Source organism: Carcharhinus amblyrhynchos, chromosome 27 (genome assembly GCF_965287045.1).
Source record: "Carcharhinus amblyrhynchos chromosome 27, sCarAmb.v2.hapA, whole genome shotgun sequence".
Taxonomy (NCBI): Eukaryota; Metazoa; Chordata; class Chondrichthyes; order Carcharhiniformes; family Carcharhinidae; genus Carcharhinus; species Carcharhinus amblyrhynchos.
In genome coordinates this window covers 6,218,437-6,236,455 of record NC_137350.1, presented here as the reverse complement: position 1 = coordinate 6,236,455, position 18,019 = coordinate 6,218,437, and the positions used below count along the sequence as shown (strand labels likewise).

At 42.5% G+C, this 18,019-nt stretch overlaps 1 protein-coding gene across 3 annotated transcripts in view; it reads left to right on the top strand.

The window, feature by feature from the left end:
* map3k3 (mitogen-activated protein kinase kinase kinase 3) overlaps nt 1-18,019 on the top strand; it is a 120,088-nt gene that overhangs the window by 34,561 nt on the left and 67,508 nt on the right. For all 3 annotated transcript variants that reach the window (XR_013889564.1, XM_080213945.1, XM_080213946.1), the window contains 3 exons: nt 1,275-1,374; nt 3,996-4,109; nt 11,916-12,036. Coding sequence is in view for 2 of the 3 variants with exons in the window: in XM_080213945.1 (XP_080070071.1) it covers nt 1,275-1,374; nt 3,996-4,109; nt 11,916-12,036 (335 nt within the window). In the remaining variant the exon portion in view is untranslated. The remainder of the gene's footprint in view (nt 1-1,274; nt 1,375-3,995; nt 4,110-11,915; nt 12,037-18,019) is intronic.

The window sequence follows — 18,019 nt, the reverse complement described above, 5'->3', positions numbered from 1 at the left end:
TTTCGCCCCATAACCTTCTGAGAAACAAACTAAATTGCTGCATATTTCAAACATCATCTTTTAATTTTTGATTTTGAGGAATTGCATCTTTTTTCAAGACTTCAGCAATGCGATGATTAATAGTCTGATCATTTAAAAGATGTGAGGGGAAAAAAAACATACATTCTCAATGAAATCAGATGGCAGGTTGCAAAAGTAGCCTTTCTGTTCCATTTCTGCGTAGTGGTTTAGACCACTATTTCAGTCTAGCACTAATCAACTTTTGACATTATTTTCTTCCCATCAGTGGGCATAATCACTCAAAAGAACTTCCTGGTAGAGCTACAAATCTTCACTTTTACAAAATTGCCGATTATATTGAATCTATTCTTGGTGTAGCCTATGTCTAATGATCAGTCTCAATCATGGTCACTAGCTTGTTAGAGAAAATGTGAGACACCTACATGTAGAAGAATATAGTGAGAGTCATTGTGGCTGATGACTAATGTCTAAAGTGGATATAAAGTACAAAAGCAGAAAGTATACTAAAACAAACTGATTTGCATTATGTACAGCAAACATGTGAATTAGGAGCAGGAGTAGACCACTTTCCCCTTCAAGCCTGCTTCAGTTGAGTGAGATCATGGCTGATCTTCTTTTAACTTCAATCCCACATTTCTGTCTATCCCCAGTAACCTTTCACCCCCTTACTTATCAAGAAACTATCCACCTGTGACTTAAAAATACTCAAACACGCTCTCCCTCAAAAGGAGTTGGAAGCAGAGTTCCAAAGACTCATAACTCAGTGAAAAAAATCTCCTCATCTGTGTTAAGTGGAGTTTCTCCCTTTCGTCTGAAATGTCCTGTTACCACGCACCTGTTCAAATTTCTCTTTTCCGAACTCACATCTCCCTTTGCCAGTTGGTGTTGACACTTCTTGCTTGGGAAACAAACATTCTGAGATGTCATGAACATTTTAAACTGAATTAGTTTCTGGTCACCATTTGGATGTTATTTTCTTTTGCTGTTTCAAGTTTATCTATTTTAATGATGAGTAAACATTTTTAAAATAAAAAGCATATTAGTAAACTCAAATGCACAGGCTGTGCTTTCCATTTATTTAATATCATTTATATCTCTCATGTTACCAAATAGGTGTTCAGTGGCAGTCCTGCAACTGTTCCATGCAGAATTCTTAATCATGTTTCATAGCTGCGTGTGTTGCTGAATGTGAAACAAACCAAGTTTGTATATGATTTGTGTTGATTTGTTTGTGTTCTTTGTCCCATTGTTAGAATCATACAGTTCAGCCGTCCAGTTAAGTATGAAGAACTGCACCAGAAAGTCAAGACCGTGTTTGGGCAAGTAATGGAATTAAACTACACAAATAATGAGGTAATCAAACCATTCGAGGTTCTGACCTGTTTTTATTTTGCGAATTTAGCCTGTTTGCTTGGCTCCCTCTGTCCTCTCATTACATCTACTCCTCCATTGGGCGGCACAGTGGTTAGCAGTGCTGCCCCTCAACACCAGGGACCTGGGTTCAATTCCTGGCTTGGGTCACTGCCTGTGTGGAGTTTGCATGTTCTCTCCATGTCCGCCTGTGTTTCCTCTGGGTGCTCCCGTTTTCTCCCACAGTCTGAAAGACATGCTGGTTAGGTGCATTGGCCATGCTAAATTCTCCCTCCATGTATCCAAACAGGTGCTGAAGCGTAGCGACTAGAGCATTTTCGCAGTAACTTGATTGCAGAGTTAATGTAAGCCTATTTGTGATACTAATAAACAAACTTTTTAAAAAACTCTCCATCTTCTGGAACGTTCTCCTTTTTGCCCAAGCCCACATAAGAATCATTTCATAAGAACATAAGAAATAGGAGCAGGAGTAGGCCATCTGGCCCTTCGAGCCTGCCCCGCCATTCAATAAGATCATGGCTGATCTGTCGTGGCTCAGTTCCACTTTCCCGCCCTCTCCCCATAACCCTTAATCCCCTCTCTTATCAAAAACCCATCAACCCGCTTCTTAAAAATATTTAGCGAGGCAGCCTCCACCACTTCAACGGGCAGAGAATTCCAGATATTCACCACCCTTTGAGTGAAGAAGTTCCTCCTCAACTCCGTTCTAAACCGCCCCCCCTTTATCTTGAGGCTGTACCCCCTAGTCCTACTGTCTTTTTTGAGCGGGCCTCCTTGAACTTGACCAGTTGCTCTCTCGGCTTCTGTTCAATCCAACATTTTGCCACTTGAGTTCTCCCCATCAACCTGCCCCTTTTTATTCATGAATTATTCTCAGCCTTTTTGGAGTTTTCATCACCCACAACCACAGCTCCGCATCTTTAAAGAGCAAAGACTTAATGCCTTAACCTTTCCAAGCCACAGTCCGATCTATTGTGATTTTCTTCTCAAGGTTCTTGAATGAGCCATTACGTGACTATGTGCTCACCATTCTCCGAGCCCTTATAGTGTGGTTAATGACCTGCTTGTATTGACACCACTTGTCAAAGCTGTCCATGACACTTTGTGTAAATTGTGAACTTCTCTTTGACATTACTGACTACATAATTCTCAACTGCTCCCTTCCACAGGCATTCTGCCTTGCACCATTTCTTCAGAGCCCACCACTACATCTCAAAATAGTTTCCTGCATGTTCACCTCTTCATTTCTGGGGCCCCTTCCTCTTCATCAGCTACATACTGAACCTTGACAATATTTTCTGAAATTGTGGGATCTATTTCTATAAGTATGTCGGGCACTCAATTTTAATTCCCCTGACAATTCTTAAGTGTAGGACTGCTGCCATATTACTAGACTTTGCAAACAAGAAGTTCTGGATGAGTCCTCACTTTCTGCAACTAAACTTTGGCTTTTATCCTGCCAATGTACCTTTGATTGCTGCAGCCTCTCTGGCTCAGGCTTAATTTAGTAGAGTGCAGTCTCTCTTTGAACCCAAGCTGAGCTTTTAGCCCCACGTCTGATTGGTTATCAATACTTAATGTCTGTCCCCTCTGCCTAAAGGTTAGCTCAGCACTTTCGAGCAAGAACCCTCAACACCAGTCTTCGTTTTCAGGACTAAAAGCTTGTGTTAAAATATTAGTTGATGAGCTGAAGCTTCCAATGAAGACCCAATTAACTCTATACTTGATAGTGCTGTAGCAGAGATTAAAGTTGTGTTTGGGTGGGTGTCATTGATTGTTTCAAGAAATGCAGCTACTTAGTTCTTTCATCTACCTAGGGAGTGATGATGTGTGGAAGCAGAGATGCTATATGAAACTGAATGTCCAATAAAATTTAGATAATCCATCCTTATTATTCAGTAGTAGAATGGATAATTAAATGGACTGAAATATTAATGTGTAAGAGTCAACTCAGTAAATTAGGGTCATGAAGATTTGTCCAGACTGTTGTAGTTTTGGCTTTTTATTTAACTTTTGGTACTGAGCTTTATTTGTGCAATGGAATCTTGATAATTCACCTGGTGAATCGAATCTGGATTGTGGAGAATGCCCTGTACTTAGTCCAATATATGAGATTTTATCTTCTGATTGTTATGTTTAGGTTACCTTTTTAAGCGTGTGCAGACAAAACCTATGTTTTCCATTTTAAATCTGAGATACCCTTGGAAGGGGAGGAGGTGTGGATGGAAAGAAATGCTGGCAGTCTCAACTGTGTCTGGCATCATGAGCCAGAATCCCTCGATGCCTGTGCCAAAGCTAAAATTTGAGCTGCACTGTAAATTCTACTGTTTACTGCATGCACCAGCTAACTTGCTGGATAAGAAAGCCTAGGGCAGGGGGAAAATCAATTTCAAGCTCTTGATTGCATCCTGACAGGTTTATGTAAACCTTAACCATAAATACTGCTGTGAATAAATGAGGGTACAGATAGTAAGTGAGGTTCTATGGTACTATGACTTCAAGATTGTTACAATTTTCCTCCTCGCTGGATGTCACGCTGATTTGTGTGACTGCATGAATTTTGAACTGATTTGGTTTGACTTTGCCTTTCCTTTTACCGTCAGTTACTAATTCCATTACGAAGCCAAGATGATCTCGACAAGGCTGTTGACCTGCTGGATCGAAGCTTTAACATGAAGAGCCTGAAAATCTTGCTTGTAGCTCAGGAGAAAAATCACGTAAGTGTTAACATTGCCGGGTTCTCAAGGTGAACAGTTTGTCTCGAGAGCACCTGGCTCTTTTAATGAACAAAAGCAGAAAAACAATTGTACGAGTCAGAAATCTGGAATGTTGGGTAGTAACTTGAGTCACAAGTAGTTCTTTCTTTAAAAGGTTTTTTTAATATAATTTTGGGTAAGCATCCCAGGTCAGCATTATAAAATTCTCCATTGTGCCTTGCTTAGGGCCTCCTGAGGAGGGAACGAGCAGGGAATGTAGCAGACTGGCAGAACCAGGCAACCACAGTTATTTGCAGAGGAAGTGATGTGGCAGGATCTTTGCAGCGCACCTACCTGATTTCCTTGAGCTTGGTTCAACTTAGTCTGTTCACTAATTTTGTGTAGCCCTTCTCCTGAGCAGGAAACAAACAAATGCCTGCAGCTTTCTATTGGTTTAATTTATTTACTAGTGTCACAAGTAGGCTTAGATTAACACTGCAATGAAGTTACTATGAAAATCCTCTAGCCACCACGCTCCAGCGTCTGTTCAGGTACACTGAATTTAGTACGAACTGTGGGAGGAAATCCACACAGACATGGGGAGAATGTACAGAGTCCACACAGACAGTGAATCAAGGTTGGAATTGAACCCAGGTCCGTGAGGCACCAGTGCTAATCACTGTGCCACCCTGTCTTCCCTTTCACGGGTCACTGCAATTGAAGGAAAATTCCTGTGCTGTTTTGTTGGGCTTTCTCTTCTCCAGGATGGCTCGTTCTTGACTGGCTGCAGCACATGTCAATGAAGAGAAAGGGCATACTGCTCATTACAAAAAAACTATTTACACAGAACATAAAACACACCAACAGGTCATTCAGCCAAACTGGTATTCTCTTGTACCTTTAAACTCACCACCCCTCACAACCATCTCCCTCACCACCATTTATGTTCAGTCAGGCTGCCTGATGTGTACAGACTGCTGCACAGACATGTACCACTTAAAATCACACCGTATAGTATTAAGTGTGAAATTAGTGTGAAAATGGATTCCATTTCTGATTGATATGGATGCCACCTATTGATGTTATCAGCCAGTGTGAGCGCCAGCACAGCAGTGTTCTTGTGTGCGCTTTCCCCTGAAAAAATAGGTGTAGTTAGCAGTGTGTCCAAGCACTGCTCACCTCACTGGTGGATCGTTAACTTTTCAAGTTGAGTCCCAATTGGTATTGATGCTGGCTCATGCTTCACTTTGCCATGCAAAACAACCCAGGCCATCGCACAATTATCTCTCTCTCACACTTCTGCTCTGGCTCATCCCCAAGTGATTTTTACATTGAATGTGTCCGCCCTGGTTAATCTCCATGACTTTTACCTTGGATGTGTATGTCATGACTGATTTTTTTTTTATATTGAATGTGTTGTCTTCTCACAGTTCTAAAGAGCTTTAAACAAAAACACTGTGGGAGAGCTATGTTGTCTAAATTGCGAAATAATTATGTACACCTTAGCTTTTCCTTGAATAAACAAAAGCATTATGCAGGCTATCCAGATCCAAGAAACGTTCGATGGAAGTTGTTTGAATGGTAACAAACGTGACATGCTGCAGTTTTACTTTGGCTCCTGGTACCCCCCCAGTATTTGCTGAAAGCACTGCATTGTAGGGCTTAATCCTGGAGAATTTCCTTGAAAATAAACACATAGCTGGAATTTTGCATGGTTTGGAAGAGCTACTTGTGTTTTCCAATCTCTTGCCGTTAAGATCTGTTTGAAGTCTCGATTCATATTGCACCCAAACGGCTGAAATTACATTCTGTATCAATCTGTTCAAATACCTGCAGCAACAAAAAGTGTTTGTGTCCAGATCCCTCCAAATCTCCCAGTTACTGATGAATGCAGTCCAGAAGCACAGGCTTGTACCAGGAACGAACCCATTTTTAAATACCCATACACGTGAAAGTTCGAACTTAGGAAAAACAGCATGTGTAAACTGCCTTTAACATAACAAAGCAAGCTTGAAATGCTTTTCCAGAGCTTGTACTTTGGCAGCTGAAGGAAGGGCTCCTCGTGGTGGAGTGATTAAAATTTGGGGGTTGCCCATGGATCTTGGAAAATTGTAAGTTAGGAGCAAGTTAGCGATTGAGAAGTAAGGCCATAGATGGATTTGAACATGGTTAGAATTGTTAAGTTAAGGTGTTGCCAGACTGGGAGCCATTGTATGTCAGCAAGCAGAGGATAGGTCAAGTCTCTTCAGATGGAAAAGCATCACCTGATGTTGCTGTCACCCAGCTGCCATCCCTGTCCCCTTCCTCTATGTGTATGCACATGAATATACATGCAGGTGCATAAATAATACATGGGCACAGTTTCAAAATTAAAGGCTCTACCATTTAAGATGAAGAGGAATTTCTTTGTGGATCATTGGTGTTTGAAATTCTCTTGCAATGGAGACTGGGTACTTGAATATTTCAAGGCTGTTAGAATTTTGATTGACAAGTAAGTGGAGGGATATGGAGGCAAGCAGGAAAATTGAGTTAAGATCAGAACCAGGTCAGCCTTGGTCTTAATGAAAAGTAGAGCAGACTTGAGGGGTCCAATGTCTATTTCTCCTGTTTCTGTTGTTTTTATGTTCAACCACTTGCCTTTCAACAGAAGCTCTGGCTGATGAGCTTTCTTACCAGCCCAGAGTGGCTGAGACAAACTGTGTTCATTCATTTCTCTTGTTGAGCACAGACAGATTAGCAGAGACCCTGTGGGACCTTCTGCTCTTTTAATTCAGTGCTGGAGCAGTTTAGTGCCTTTACTCACTCGGACAAAGAACAGCATAATCTTAAATTTAAAACTCCATTGAATTCTATGATATTGGCTTGCAGAATTAAATGGAGACCAATAAGTTAGAGTTTGCTTGATGCTTGTGGTTTGTAATTTTTATAAATGATCTGGGTGAGGGTATAGTTGGGTGGATCAGTAAATTTGCTGATGACACCAAAGTCGGAGGAGTGGTAGATAGTGAAGAGGGGTGTCATAGTTTACAGAGAGACTTGGATAAGTTGCAGAGCTGGGCCAAGAGGTGGCAGATGGAGTTTAATGCGGAAAAGTGTGAGGTAATTCACTTTGGCGGGAATAACAGATGTGTAGAGTATAGGGCTAACGGTAGGACTCTGAATAGTGTTGATGAACAGAGGGATCTGGGTGTATGTGTACATAGATCCCTGAAAGTTGGGAATCAAGTAGATAAGGTAGTTAGGAAGGCATACGGTGTCTTGGCGTTTATTGGTAGGGGGATTGAATTTAGGAGCCGCAACGTCATGTTGCAACTGTACAAAACTCTGGTGCGTCCGCACTTGGAGTATTGTGTGCAGTTCTGGTCCCCACATTATAGGAAGGATGTGGAGGCATTGGAGATGGTGCAGAGGAGGTTTACCAGGATGTTGCCTGGTATGGAGGGAAGGTCCTACGAGGAGAGACTGAGGGATTTGGGGTTGTTTTCGTTAGAAAGAAGGCGGCTAAGAGGGGACCTTATTGAAACATATAAGATGATTAGAGGTTTAGATAGGGTGGACAGTGATAGCCTTTTTCCTCGGATGGAGAAAGCTAGCACGAGGTGGCATAGCTTTAAATTAAGGGGTGGTAGATATAGGATGGATGTCAGAGGTAGGTTCTTTACCCAGAGGGTGGTAAGGGATTGGAATGCCCTGCCTGCTGCAGTTGTAGATGCGCCTAGTTTGGGCGCGTTTAAGAGATCCGTGGATAGGTTTATGGATGGAAAGGGATTGGTTGAGGTTAGAGGGTCATTGCTTTTTTAATTGGTCGGCGCAACATCGTGGGCCGAAGGGCCTGTTCTGCGCTGTAATGTTCTATGAGACACCTCAAAAAGCTCTGTGGTGACTTGTAACATTTTTTAAAAGTCAACCTCATATTTCAAAGATCCCAATCAATTCAGGGTATTTTAAGTACATTTGAAACCCATTACTGTGTGTAATTGTCAGGGCTGATGCCAGCAACCCCTGGGTTGTAGAAAATTGCAACAGAAGATTGCAGCAGATTTGTGGTGTATCTCCTGAGCTTCATTACATTTGTCATAACCTGACTTGGGGGGTGATTTTACCATCGCGTTGCACTCGTTTTTGGGCATGATGTGGTGGTAAAGAGGGGTGTAAAGCACCTAGCGTGATTGGCACTGATTTTCGCGACTGGCACCATTTTACGAGTGCCAGATTTCCAGCACAGTCAGCCTCTCGTCAGAAATAGGTGAGAGGCAAGTTAATATATGTTAATTTATTTTAATGCTGCTTTATATCTGCTTAGCGAGCCTAGCGCTCAATCGTCCAGGCCTGCCCCGCTTTATGACCTTGCCGGGAAAGATTCACGCCAGCGAGGAGTAGGCACGTTCCCCATGAATAGGGAGCAACCGAGTTGGCCTTGCCAGTGGAACTGGAAGCCATTGAGGCCCCCTGGGGAGGCTGAGGGCAAGGAGGTGCCCCTTGGCAGTGCCAGATTGGCAATACTATCATGGCACCTGGGCAATGCCCACCAGTGCCGGGGGTGGGGCCATTGGGTACGGGGCTAATGGGGGAGGGGCGAGTAGGGGAAGGGGCCCAATGCCACTCTGCAGCAATCAGTGGGGAGAGGACACTGAATCCGTCATTGGTGGGGGAGGGCGCTGCATCTGCGATTGGTGGGGGGGTCCGCAATCGGTCTGGGCGGTAGGGGCAGGTCAGCGGGGGCTGTACTTTGGGACACGGGGTTCCTGCAATTGCAGGGGGAGAGCTGCTTCTTCAGTTAGCCTTCACTAGCAGGGGCCTGACAGCTCTCTTTTCTGTCAGACCCCTGCTGCTGCCAAATTGCCTGTGCAGCATCAGAGGCCTGCACATGCGCACTATCTCCCTCTGCAGGGTTTTGAGCACGTTCACCCCACCCACAGGTTTCTGCAACGAGCAAAGACTTGCTCAAAATTTTGCAGCCGGTGCGCGTATGGGATGAGTGCCTGAAAACACGCCCAAAAATGGTCTGAAACTCTCGCAGTTTCAAGTCTGCCCAGCACATGGTAAAACCACCCCCCGCCCCCCCCAACTGTCAGCTGCACCAATGTCATCTTAACACAGCCTTTATTTACCAGTTCATCATATTCTGAGTCACTTGTTGGAAAGTCTGGCTTGAGGAGATGTTTTCCCAAAAATGCCATGTATGAAGGTGTTAATGCATGCTCAGCTGCATGCACTCATCTTCTGCGGTGGCATTGAGTGTCAACCCATCAGGCTAACCTGTGAATGGGTCATCTGTTCAAAGAACAATTGCCCTCACTGCAAACCAGACCCACTGCCAACTTCATGCCCTTCTGTAATGTTGAAAAGACTGGTGTGAAAGAATAAATATTGGCATAGAATCACAAATTGGGGCCTGTACTAGCTGCCTGTACTATCCATTGTACCTGTACTAGCTGCATGAAGGAGCAACCCAGTTAGGGTTGCTCCTTTCCTCTTAGCCTTTCGAGTATGTATCCAATTCACGTTGTAAGTTGCAACTGAATCTAAATTCATCACCCTTTTATGCAGTATGTTCCAGGCCATGAACAGCTTGAGTTCTTTCACCAGTTACCTTAAATTTGCATTATCTGGTTACCAACAGTGAAAAGATTTTCCATCTAAACTTTTAATCATTTTGAATAACTCCAATAAATCTTCCCTTAACCTTCTTGGGGGGAAAAAAAGTCCTTGTTTCTGGTCTCTTTACATAACTGAAACCCCCTCATTAGTTACAGTGTGCACTTGGATGAAATCCATGAGTCCATGGTGTACTCTATAGCACCTGCTGTGCACTGAGGAAATATCGTAAATATAAGATAGTCAGTCATAATTGCAATTATGAGAAGCTTCTCTAGCCACGAATGGTGAGAATGTGGAACTTGCTATCACATGGAATAGTTGAAGCAAATAGCTTTAGTGTATTTAAGGGAAAGGTAGATAAGTACACGAGGGAGAAATGGATGGGAGGTTTTGTTGATAGGATTAAATAAAACAGTGAACAGTGGGAATGGGCTTCTGTAGAGCATAAACACCTCATGGACCAATTTGGCTGAATGACCTGTTACTGTGCTGTAAGTTCCGTGTATATAAATAGTTTTTTTTTGCGACACATTTTCTCCCTCAGCCCCAGCATCTCTGTTATTGAGGTGACACTAATTTCCTCTGAAGGGCCAGATTGAAAACAGAGAGCTGCATGAATGAGTGTCTAGTAGATCCCCAGAACTTGACTTCTTTCCCTATACTGTACTCCCGTTCAGTGTTGCATCCCAACTGCATTGCCAAACGTTACAAGTGCTCATGTTACTGAAGAAATGAGCTATGTTTACATTTCCACTGCGTCCAAGTCGAAGCCCAGTAAATATTTGTTTTTCTATCAGAATGAAGTTTCAGTTCGGTGAATGATGGCCCAGGGTTTGTTGCCTAATCTCGTTGTTTTCCTTCAGAGTGTTCAGGTTGGTCTGTGCCAGATGTGAGATGGTTTTTTTTGTTTCAAATTGCTGGCTGTTTTTTCCTTGTGCTGTGAGTAATGTAGAAACGCACGGCAGGTTTTCACAGAAATCACTGTTTTGCTGCGAGCTCCCACTTCCTGTTCAGCATAAAGATTTGCTGGAACACTGTGATGATGTACTTTTTTATTTTAAGCTTCTCTCAGTAAATTCTTTGCCATTGGCAGTCTGTGCCAGCCCCTGCATAACGTCACCAACATCTGCTGACTAATCGCATTTTTAAAAAAAAATGTCATCCCAGTTTTATCCCTGGAGTAAAAACAAGTTCAGGAAATAATGCGTAGTGAGAATGAGTGCAGAGAAGTTTTGGATCCCTTACTGTTTACTGTCACTATCTCGCATGTTAGCAGGTTTAAGATTGAACTTTAGTGCCAGTAAAACACAACAGAAAAGTATTTGATGTGGTAATTAAGGCTGGGCTGATTACACACAATGAATCCGAAGCACCAAATTTAAACTGCCATAGAAATAATGTTACAGTTTAAACACAGCATTTAGCAGTTTTGCAGATATTTGGGTATCGTGGTGATTGTGGTTTCAATTCATTCAATCAGCCTTTCATGCAAAGACATGCTAATAAAATTAACAAATTAAAAATATGTACAGCATTACCCTGTTCCGACTGTGCTGCATTTTATCATATTTTGTTTTTTCCAATCTATTTCCCCCTCTCCCCTGATTTATTTGTAGTTCTGTAGGTATCAGTTGAATGGTGCTATCTCAGCATCCTTCATGTGTGAGTTTGATGATTAATGTTAGCAGGCTATTCTGTTGTGAGACATTGTGCAGTCTGGCAGTTTAGTGGTTATGTTACTGGCGAGAGATCAGAGATCATGAGTTCAAATCCCACCCTGGCAGCATCAGAATTTAAAATTTTATTTTCATCTGGAAAAGTGTACTTGAAGCTGTCAGTTTGTCATAATCTCAACTAGTTCATTAATCATTTTTGACTTAATCCATTTGGTAGTTGTTCCTCTCTTCCCTATCCCCCCGACTCCATTGTATAACTGACTCTTGGCTTTCCTGCTGCCCTTTATGGGTGAGATGGGCGAATGTAATGAGAAGATTTGCTGCAAGTTGCTTTTTCCCACAGTGTTCCACAGCATGCACTTTTTCTCTCTTTCCTCCACCCAGAGCTAGAGTGTCTAGGAGATGGTGTTTCAGCCTTTTCCTTCTGGAAGTGCATCTGTCCCAGACTGGAATCCTGAAGGGATTTGGTATTGCTGCTATTGCCACATTTGCAAGGTAGGCATGATGAACTGTGGACATGCACATCTAATTCCTTTTCTCCATATCCTAGACATCACCAGCTTCTTCAGTCGTTACGAAACAGGTTCGCATCAAGGCTTCTCAGTCAGTGGGGGACATTCTCAGCACCATCTACCAGCCATCAGAGTCACGAGGCAGGCACCTCTCTGTTGGTGAGTACCAGGTTTTTCAATTTGAAAAGATGTTAAAACAGCTCTTAGTGTAAGTGATGAACTGTAAATAAAGCTTTGTAACTTGAGAATTTTCAGGGACGCCTCCCATAAGCTCTAGGGTCTATTTATTTAACCCTTTCATCTTTTTTAAGTTGAACAGCATTTTTATGGTGCATGATAGACAAAGGCTAAAAGTTTGGAGTGCTGATCCTGTGTGGTGATTATGCCAATGTTTCAGTGAGATTAGCTTTTAAAGTAAAGTTTTGAAATAACAGCTGAAATATTCTAAAACTGCAGATAAAGTCTGGGAATTGAAGTGCTATATGTTCTGACTTTACTTCTGCCATAGGCCCCAATCGGGCTGCATTGATGTGGTTACTTAAAATGTATGGTGGTCAAATGTCTGGTCGTGAACCAGGCAATCTGGCCTCAAGCATGAATGTCTGGAAAAGGAATATGCAGACTCTCTGTTTTCAAGAGCTCCCTTTAAAACTTGGATAAGTGAAGGCCTTTCATGCCTGCATATTATTTTTTAATAGTGTTCCAGTCTTGGATCATGCGTTCCTTTTGTAACTCACCATTCGGTTACAAAATACAATAGTTGTTTGAGGGGTTGATTAAATTACTTGATTCTAGGACATGCTGGATATTTTTTAGGAATGTAGCGGAGCTGGTGAGGGTAGTATGAAATGGCCATTTCCTGGATGTGTGCTTGTTGAAAGTTTTTATTGATTACATTTAACTAGGCTCTGAATAAAATGCCTTTAGAAAGTAGGAATATAACATTATAGGAACTTGGAACTATATTGCCATTATTTAAAAAGTAATTTAACATGCTGGAACTCCCTGCCTAAGAGCATTATAGGTGTACCTACGCCAGATGGCCTGCAGTAATTGACAAAGGTGACTTAACACTACTACTCATGGGTAACTCGGGATGGGCAATTAATCTAGCCTTGCCAGTGACATTCTTGTCCCATGAATGAATAAAAACAAGTGTCTTTATCTTGCCGGAGTATGAACCAAAAGGGAAATAAATTTGCAAAGCATACATATTTTATGAAGATACTGCTTATATAAAAGTTAACAGATCAAGTATCAGAAGATGCAAAGCAGGTGTTTCCATAGAATCCCTACAGTACAGAAAGAGGCCATTCAGCCCATCAGGTCTGCACTGATTCTGAAAGAGCATCCCACTCAGGCCCTCCACTCTGCACTATCCTCATAACCCCGTGCATTTACCATGGCTAATCCACTCCACCTACACATTTTTGGAGACTAAGGAGCAATTTAATGTTGCCAATCCATCTAATCTATACGTCTTTTGGACTGTGGGAGGAAACCGGAGCACACTGTGGAAACCTGTGCAGACACTGGGAGAGCATGCAGACTTCACACAGATAGTCACCCAAGGCTGAAATTGAATCCGGGTTCCTGATGTTGTGAGGCAGCAATGCTAACCACTGTGCTGCCATGCTGCCTCTGAAAGACTTCAGCCCAATTCAGGATTGTCATCCCAGCTTTTACACCCAAGTCTCTGGAGTGAGGCTGGAACCCACAAATTTCTGACTTGGGTGAGAGTGCTACACTGAGAAAGGCACTTCTGCCTAATTTGCTTAGTTATTTTTTCATTCATGGATTGTGGGTGTCGCTGTCCAGACCAGCATTTATTGCCCATCTCTAATTGCTCTTAAGAGGTGATGGTGAACTGCCTTCTTGGACCACTGCAATCTATGGCGTAGATACACCCACAGTGCAGTTAGGGATATAGTGTTCAATTCTGGTTGCCACACTACCAGATGAATGTGGAGGCTTTGGAGAGGGTACAGAAAATATTTACCAAGATGTTGCCTGGTGTGGAGGGCATTAGCGATGAGGAGAGGTTGGAGAAACTTGGTTTGTTCTCACTGGAGCGACGGAGGTTGAGGTGCGACCTGACAGAAGTCGACAAGATTGAGGGGCGTGGACAGAGTAGATAGTCAGAAGCTTTTTCCCAGGGTGGAAGAGTCGATTACTAGGGGGCATAGGTTTAAGGTGCAAGGGGCAAGAACATAAGAATATAACATAAGAAATAGGAGCAGGAGTAGGCCATCTAGCCCCTCAAGCCTGCCCTGCCATTCAATAAGATCATGGCTGATCTGAAGTGGATCAGTTCCACTTTCCAGCTTTCTCCCCATAACCCTTAATCCCCTTGCCTACCAAAAACCTATCTACCCGTGTCTTAAATATATTTAGCGAGGTAGCCTCCACCACTTCAACGGGCAGAGAATTCCAGAGATTCACCACCCTTTGAGTGAAGAAGTTCCTCCTCAACTCCGTTCTAAACTGCACCCCCCCTTATCTTGAGGCTGTGCCTCAAGGTTTAAAGGAGATGTACGAAACAAGTTTTTTACAGAGAGGGTGGTGGGTGCCTGGAACACACTGCTGGGGGATTTAGTGGAAGCAGATACAATAGTGACTTTTAAGGGAGATCTTGACAAATACAGGAAAAGGATTGGAATAGAGGGATATGGTCCTCGGAAGGGTAGGTGGTTTTAGTTCAGTCGGGCAGCATGGGCGGTGCAGGCTTGGAGGGCTGAAGGGCCTGTTCCTGTGCTGTAATTTTACCTTTTTTGTTCTTTTTATTTTGCCGCAGTGATAGTAAAGGAACAGCAATACATTTCCAATTCAGGATAATGTTTGCCCTAATCTCAGTGTGTACCCACCCTATTTCCCCTTTCCTTTAACCAACAAACTACCGACTCTTAAATGTTAAGCCTGGGGAGGGCACCAAGACAGAATCCAGAATGCTCTGAATGTTTGATTGGGCTGCTGGATCATATTAAAGAGCGGGAGTCCAATTGGATTTTTTTTGTCCCCCTAACCCAGGGCACCCAAGCATCTTGCACCTCAATTGCCATAGCTGAGGCAGTTAGCACTGGAGTCCTCCTGGATTGTTTGGTCCAGTAACAACCCAGTTGATGTTTTTAACCACTGAAATGTCAGAGAAGTTAAAATAAACATACTTTTATTTTCCAAACATCTGTTTAATTTCTTGCATTTGTGGTGTGAACGTTGATAAAACCTTCCCTTAGTGGACCAAGTTACATTTCTGATTTCTCAATTCATTCATGGTAACAGGCATTGCTGGCAAAGTTTATTATTACCTGTATCAAATAGCCTATGAAAAGGTAGTGGTTAGCTGCCCTTTAATCAGAGGGCCATTAATAGTCAATCATATTTGTGTGGGTCTGGACCTACATGTAGACAAGACCAGGTAAGGGCATCAGATTTCCTTCCCTAAAGGTCATTAGTTAGCTAGGTGCATTTTTATGACAAATTGTAGTTTTACGATCTCCATTACCAATGACAGCTTTATATTTTGGATATAATGAATTAATTTTAATTTCCAGCTGTCATGGTGGAATTTGAATTAACGTCCACTGATTATTAGTCCAGGTATCTAAATTACTATTCTAGTAACATACTATTGTACCCCCATATATGTGCACGGTGTGCCTGAGAGACTGGAGGAGAATTGCCTGCTATTTCCAGGAACTGTTGCCGCCACCACCACCACCACCCCCTGCCCAACCCATTAAGGGTCTGGGCTAAAAAAAGTCACGTTCTTTCTGAACCTGTCTATTATAGATTCCCTGTAAGAAGCACATCCAAATGTTGGAGAACATTATCTTGCTGCCTTCTACCATGGACTTTAGTCATGTCTAAAATCAGCAAGAACTGGGCGACAACAACATTTAGGCTTGGGATGACCAGTAACATTTGTGCCAGGCAATGACCATTTCCATCAATAGAGAATCTAATATTGCCCCTTGACATTCAATGACCTTTCCATTGGTAAACACCTCCAATATCAACATCTTGGGAGTTACCGTTGACCATAAACTGAAGTAGACTAGCCATACAAGTACTGTGGTGACAAGAGCACATCACAGACTAGGAATCCTGTGCAGAATAACTTATCTCCTGACTCCCCAAAGCTTGTCCCACCTACATCTACCATATTTACAAGGAACAAGTCAGTGGTGTGAATGAATACCCTCCACTTACCTGAATGAATCTAGCTCCAGCAATCCTCAGGAAGCTCAATGCCATCGAGGACAAAGCAACCCACTTGATTGCTAACTCTTCCACAAACATTCAATTCCTCCCACACCAATGGCAGCAATGTGTACCATCCACAAGGTACGCTGCAGAATCTCACCAAGGCGCCTTAGACAGCACCTTCCAAACCAATGACTATTACAGTCTAGAAGGACAAGGGTACATAGGGACACAACCATGAGGAAGTTATGTCCAAGCCACTCAACACCCTGACTTAGAAATACCTAAGCCACATAGACTGCAACAGTTCAAAAAAGCAGTTCACCACCACCTTTTGAAGGGCAATTAGAGATGGGTAATAATTGCTGGCCTAGCCAGTGATGCCTACGTCTCACAAATGAATAGAAAAACCAAATAAAAGTTTCCTGAATGGCAAGTGTTGCTCAAGTCTTGGTCCATTGATCTAACTGGTAGCAAGAGTAATATTAGAGTAAAAGGGAAGGAAGTTTGGGAGTGGGGGAGGGAATTGGGAGAAATTACTTTTTATTCAAATCTCCTGACTTTTTTTTTAAGCAGCAAGTTTTTATATCATTGTATTAACTCCAATAATACCAGCTATCAACTGGGTGCTCTTGTCCTTCAGCAATGATATGACTCCCAGCTTCCAAGCTGCTCTGGATTGATTCCTTGGCTTATCAGGAGCTACATGTCCCCTTTTGCAGACAGTATATCCTGGACTGATGGACACTTGCATTTCCAGCTGTTGTTAGGATTAGTTGGCCAGACTAAAATAAGATTGCTTTTTTTGGTCAGAGAGAGGCAGATAGATTGCCTGGTTTCTTGGCAGGGTGATAGAAAGGAAGGGCTATGCTGGAGCTGTCAGGTCACTGCTTGAACGGATATGTGATGAATTCACACCCTGTTCACAAGAGTGTTCTCACCTGTTAAGGGATATTACCCCAACCCCTTCACACATTTTAAGACAGGAATCTGTGGTCATGTCATCTGCATCATCCTTCTGATTTTTTTTTAAATGCTTATTGTATCTCTGGACTTTGAAAGTGGTAAGGTCAGAAATCTTCTTGTTCAGATTTGTGTTGCATTTGCTGCAATGTGAACAAGCAGTCTTTGGACTGAAGCTTTGGAGCTACCAGTGATTGAGAATCCCTGAAAAGTTCTTTCTAGTGTCAAGATGTATAGATATCACACACATCTACATTAGCCCTCTAGCGAGGACAGAGCTGCCCTGCTGCATCACAGTGCTTCAGAGGAGTTTTTTACTCTTCTCTCTGTGTCTGTTTATCTTCGACATAGTGTGAGTTTAGCCGCATTTGTGTTTGTGGGGATAGATAACGATCGAGCAGGATGAAAACGGTCCAGATCTCAATGCTCTTGTTTTTCCATTCACTTCCTTTGATATACACTGCTTTGCGCGACTTCCCCTTCCTGTTAGTAAGATGTTGTTTCCACAATAGCAGTTGGAGGCTGGCCAATCAGATAACGATTGCTTTTAGTATTGTGTGAAGGAGTGCTTTGGATGTGTTGGAAAAAGTGAAAGTTGAGGGGGGGGGTGGTAGTAATGTATTTGAACCCAAATGTTAATTTATCTTGTTGGTTTCTTTCTCTTTGAGGAAAATGAAAGCTTAAAGTTAAGTCTTTTGTTTTTGTGGATTGTGTTCACTCCTGATTATCTCAAAGGGCACTCAGCCCAAAGCAGTACTGTGCTATAATTAACCCCAGGCTACATTTAGGATTGTGCGCACAAGGTAAAGTTATCCGTATTTTTAACTGCATCATTTTAAAGAAGGCTGTTTTTTGATAAAATCTCCAAAAGCTGCAGCATGTAATCCAGGTTCAGGTAGTTTTACAAAAAAGTTCATTTATAAATTGTGCTTTTCAGATACCTCTAAGGAAAACAACACCAGCCTAACAGTCTTTC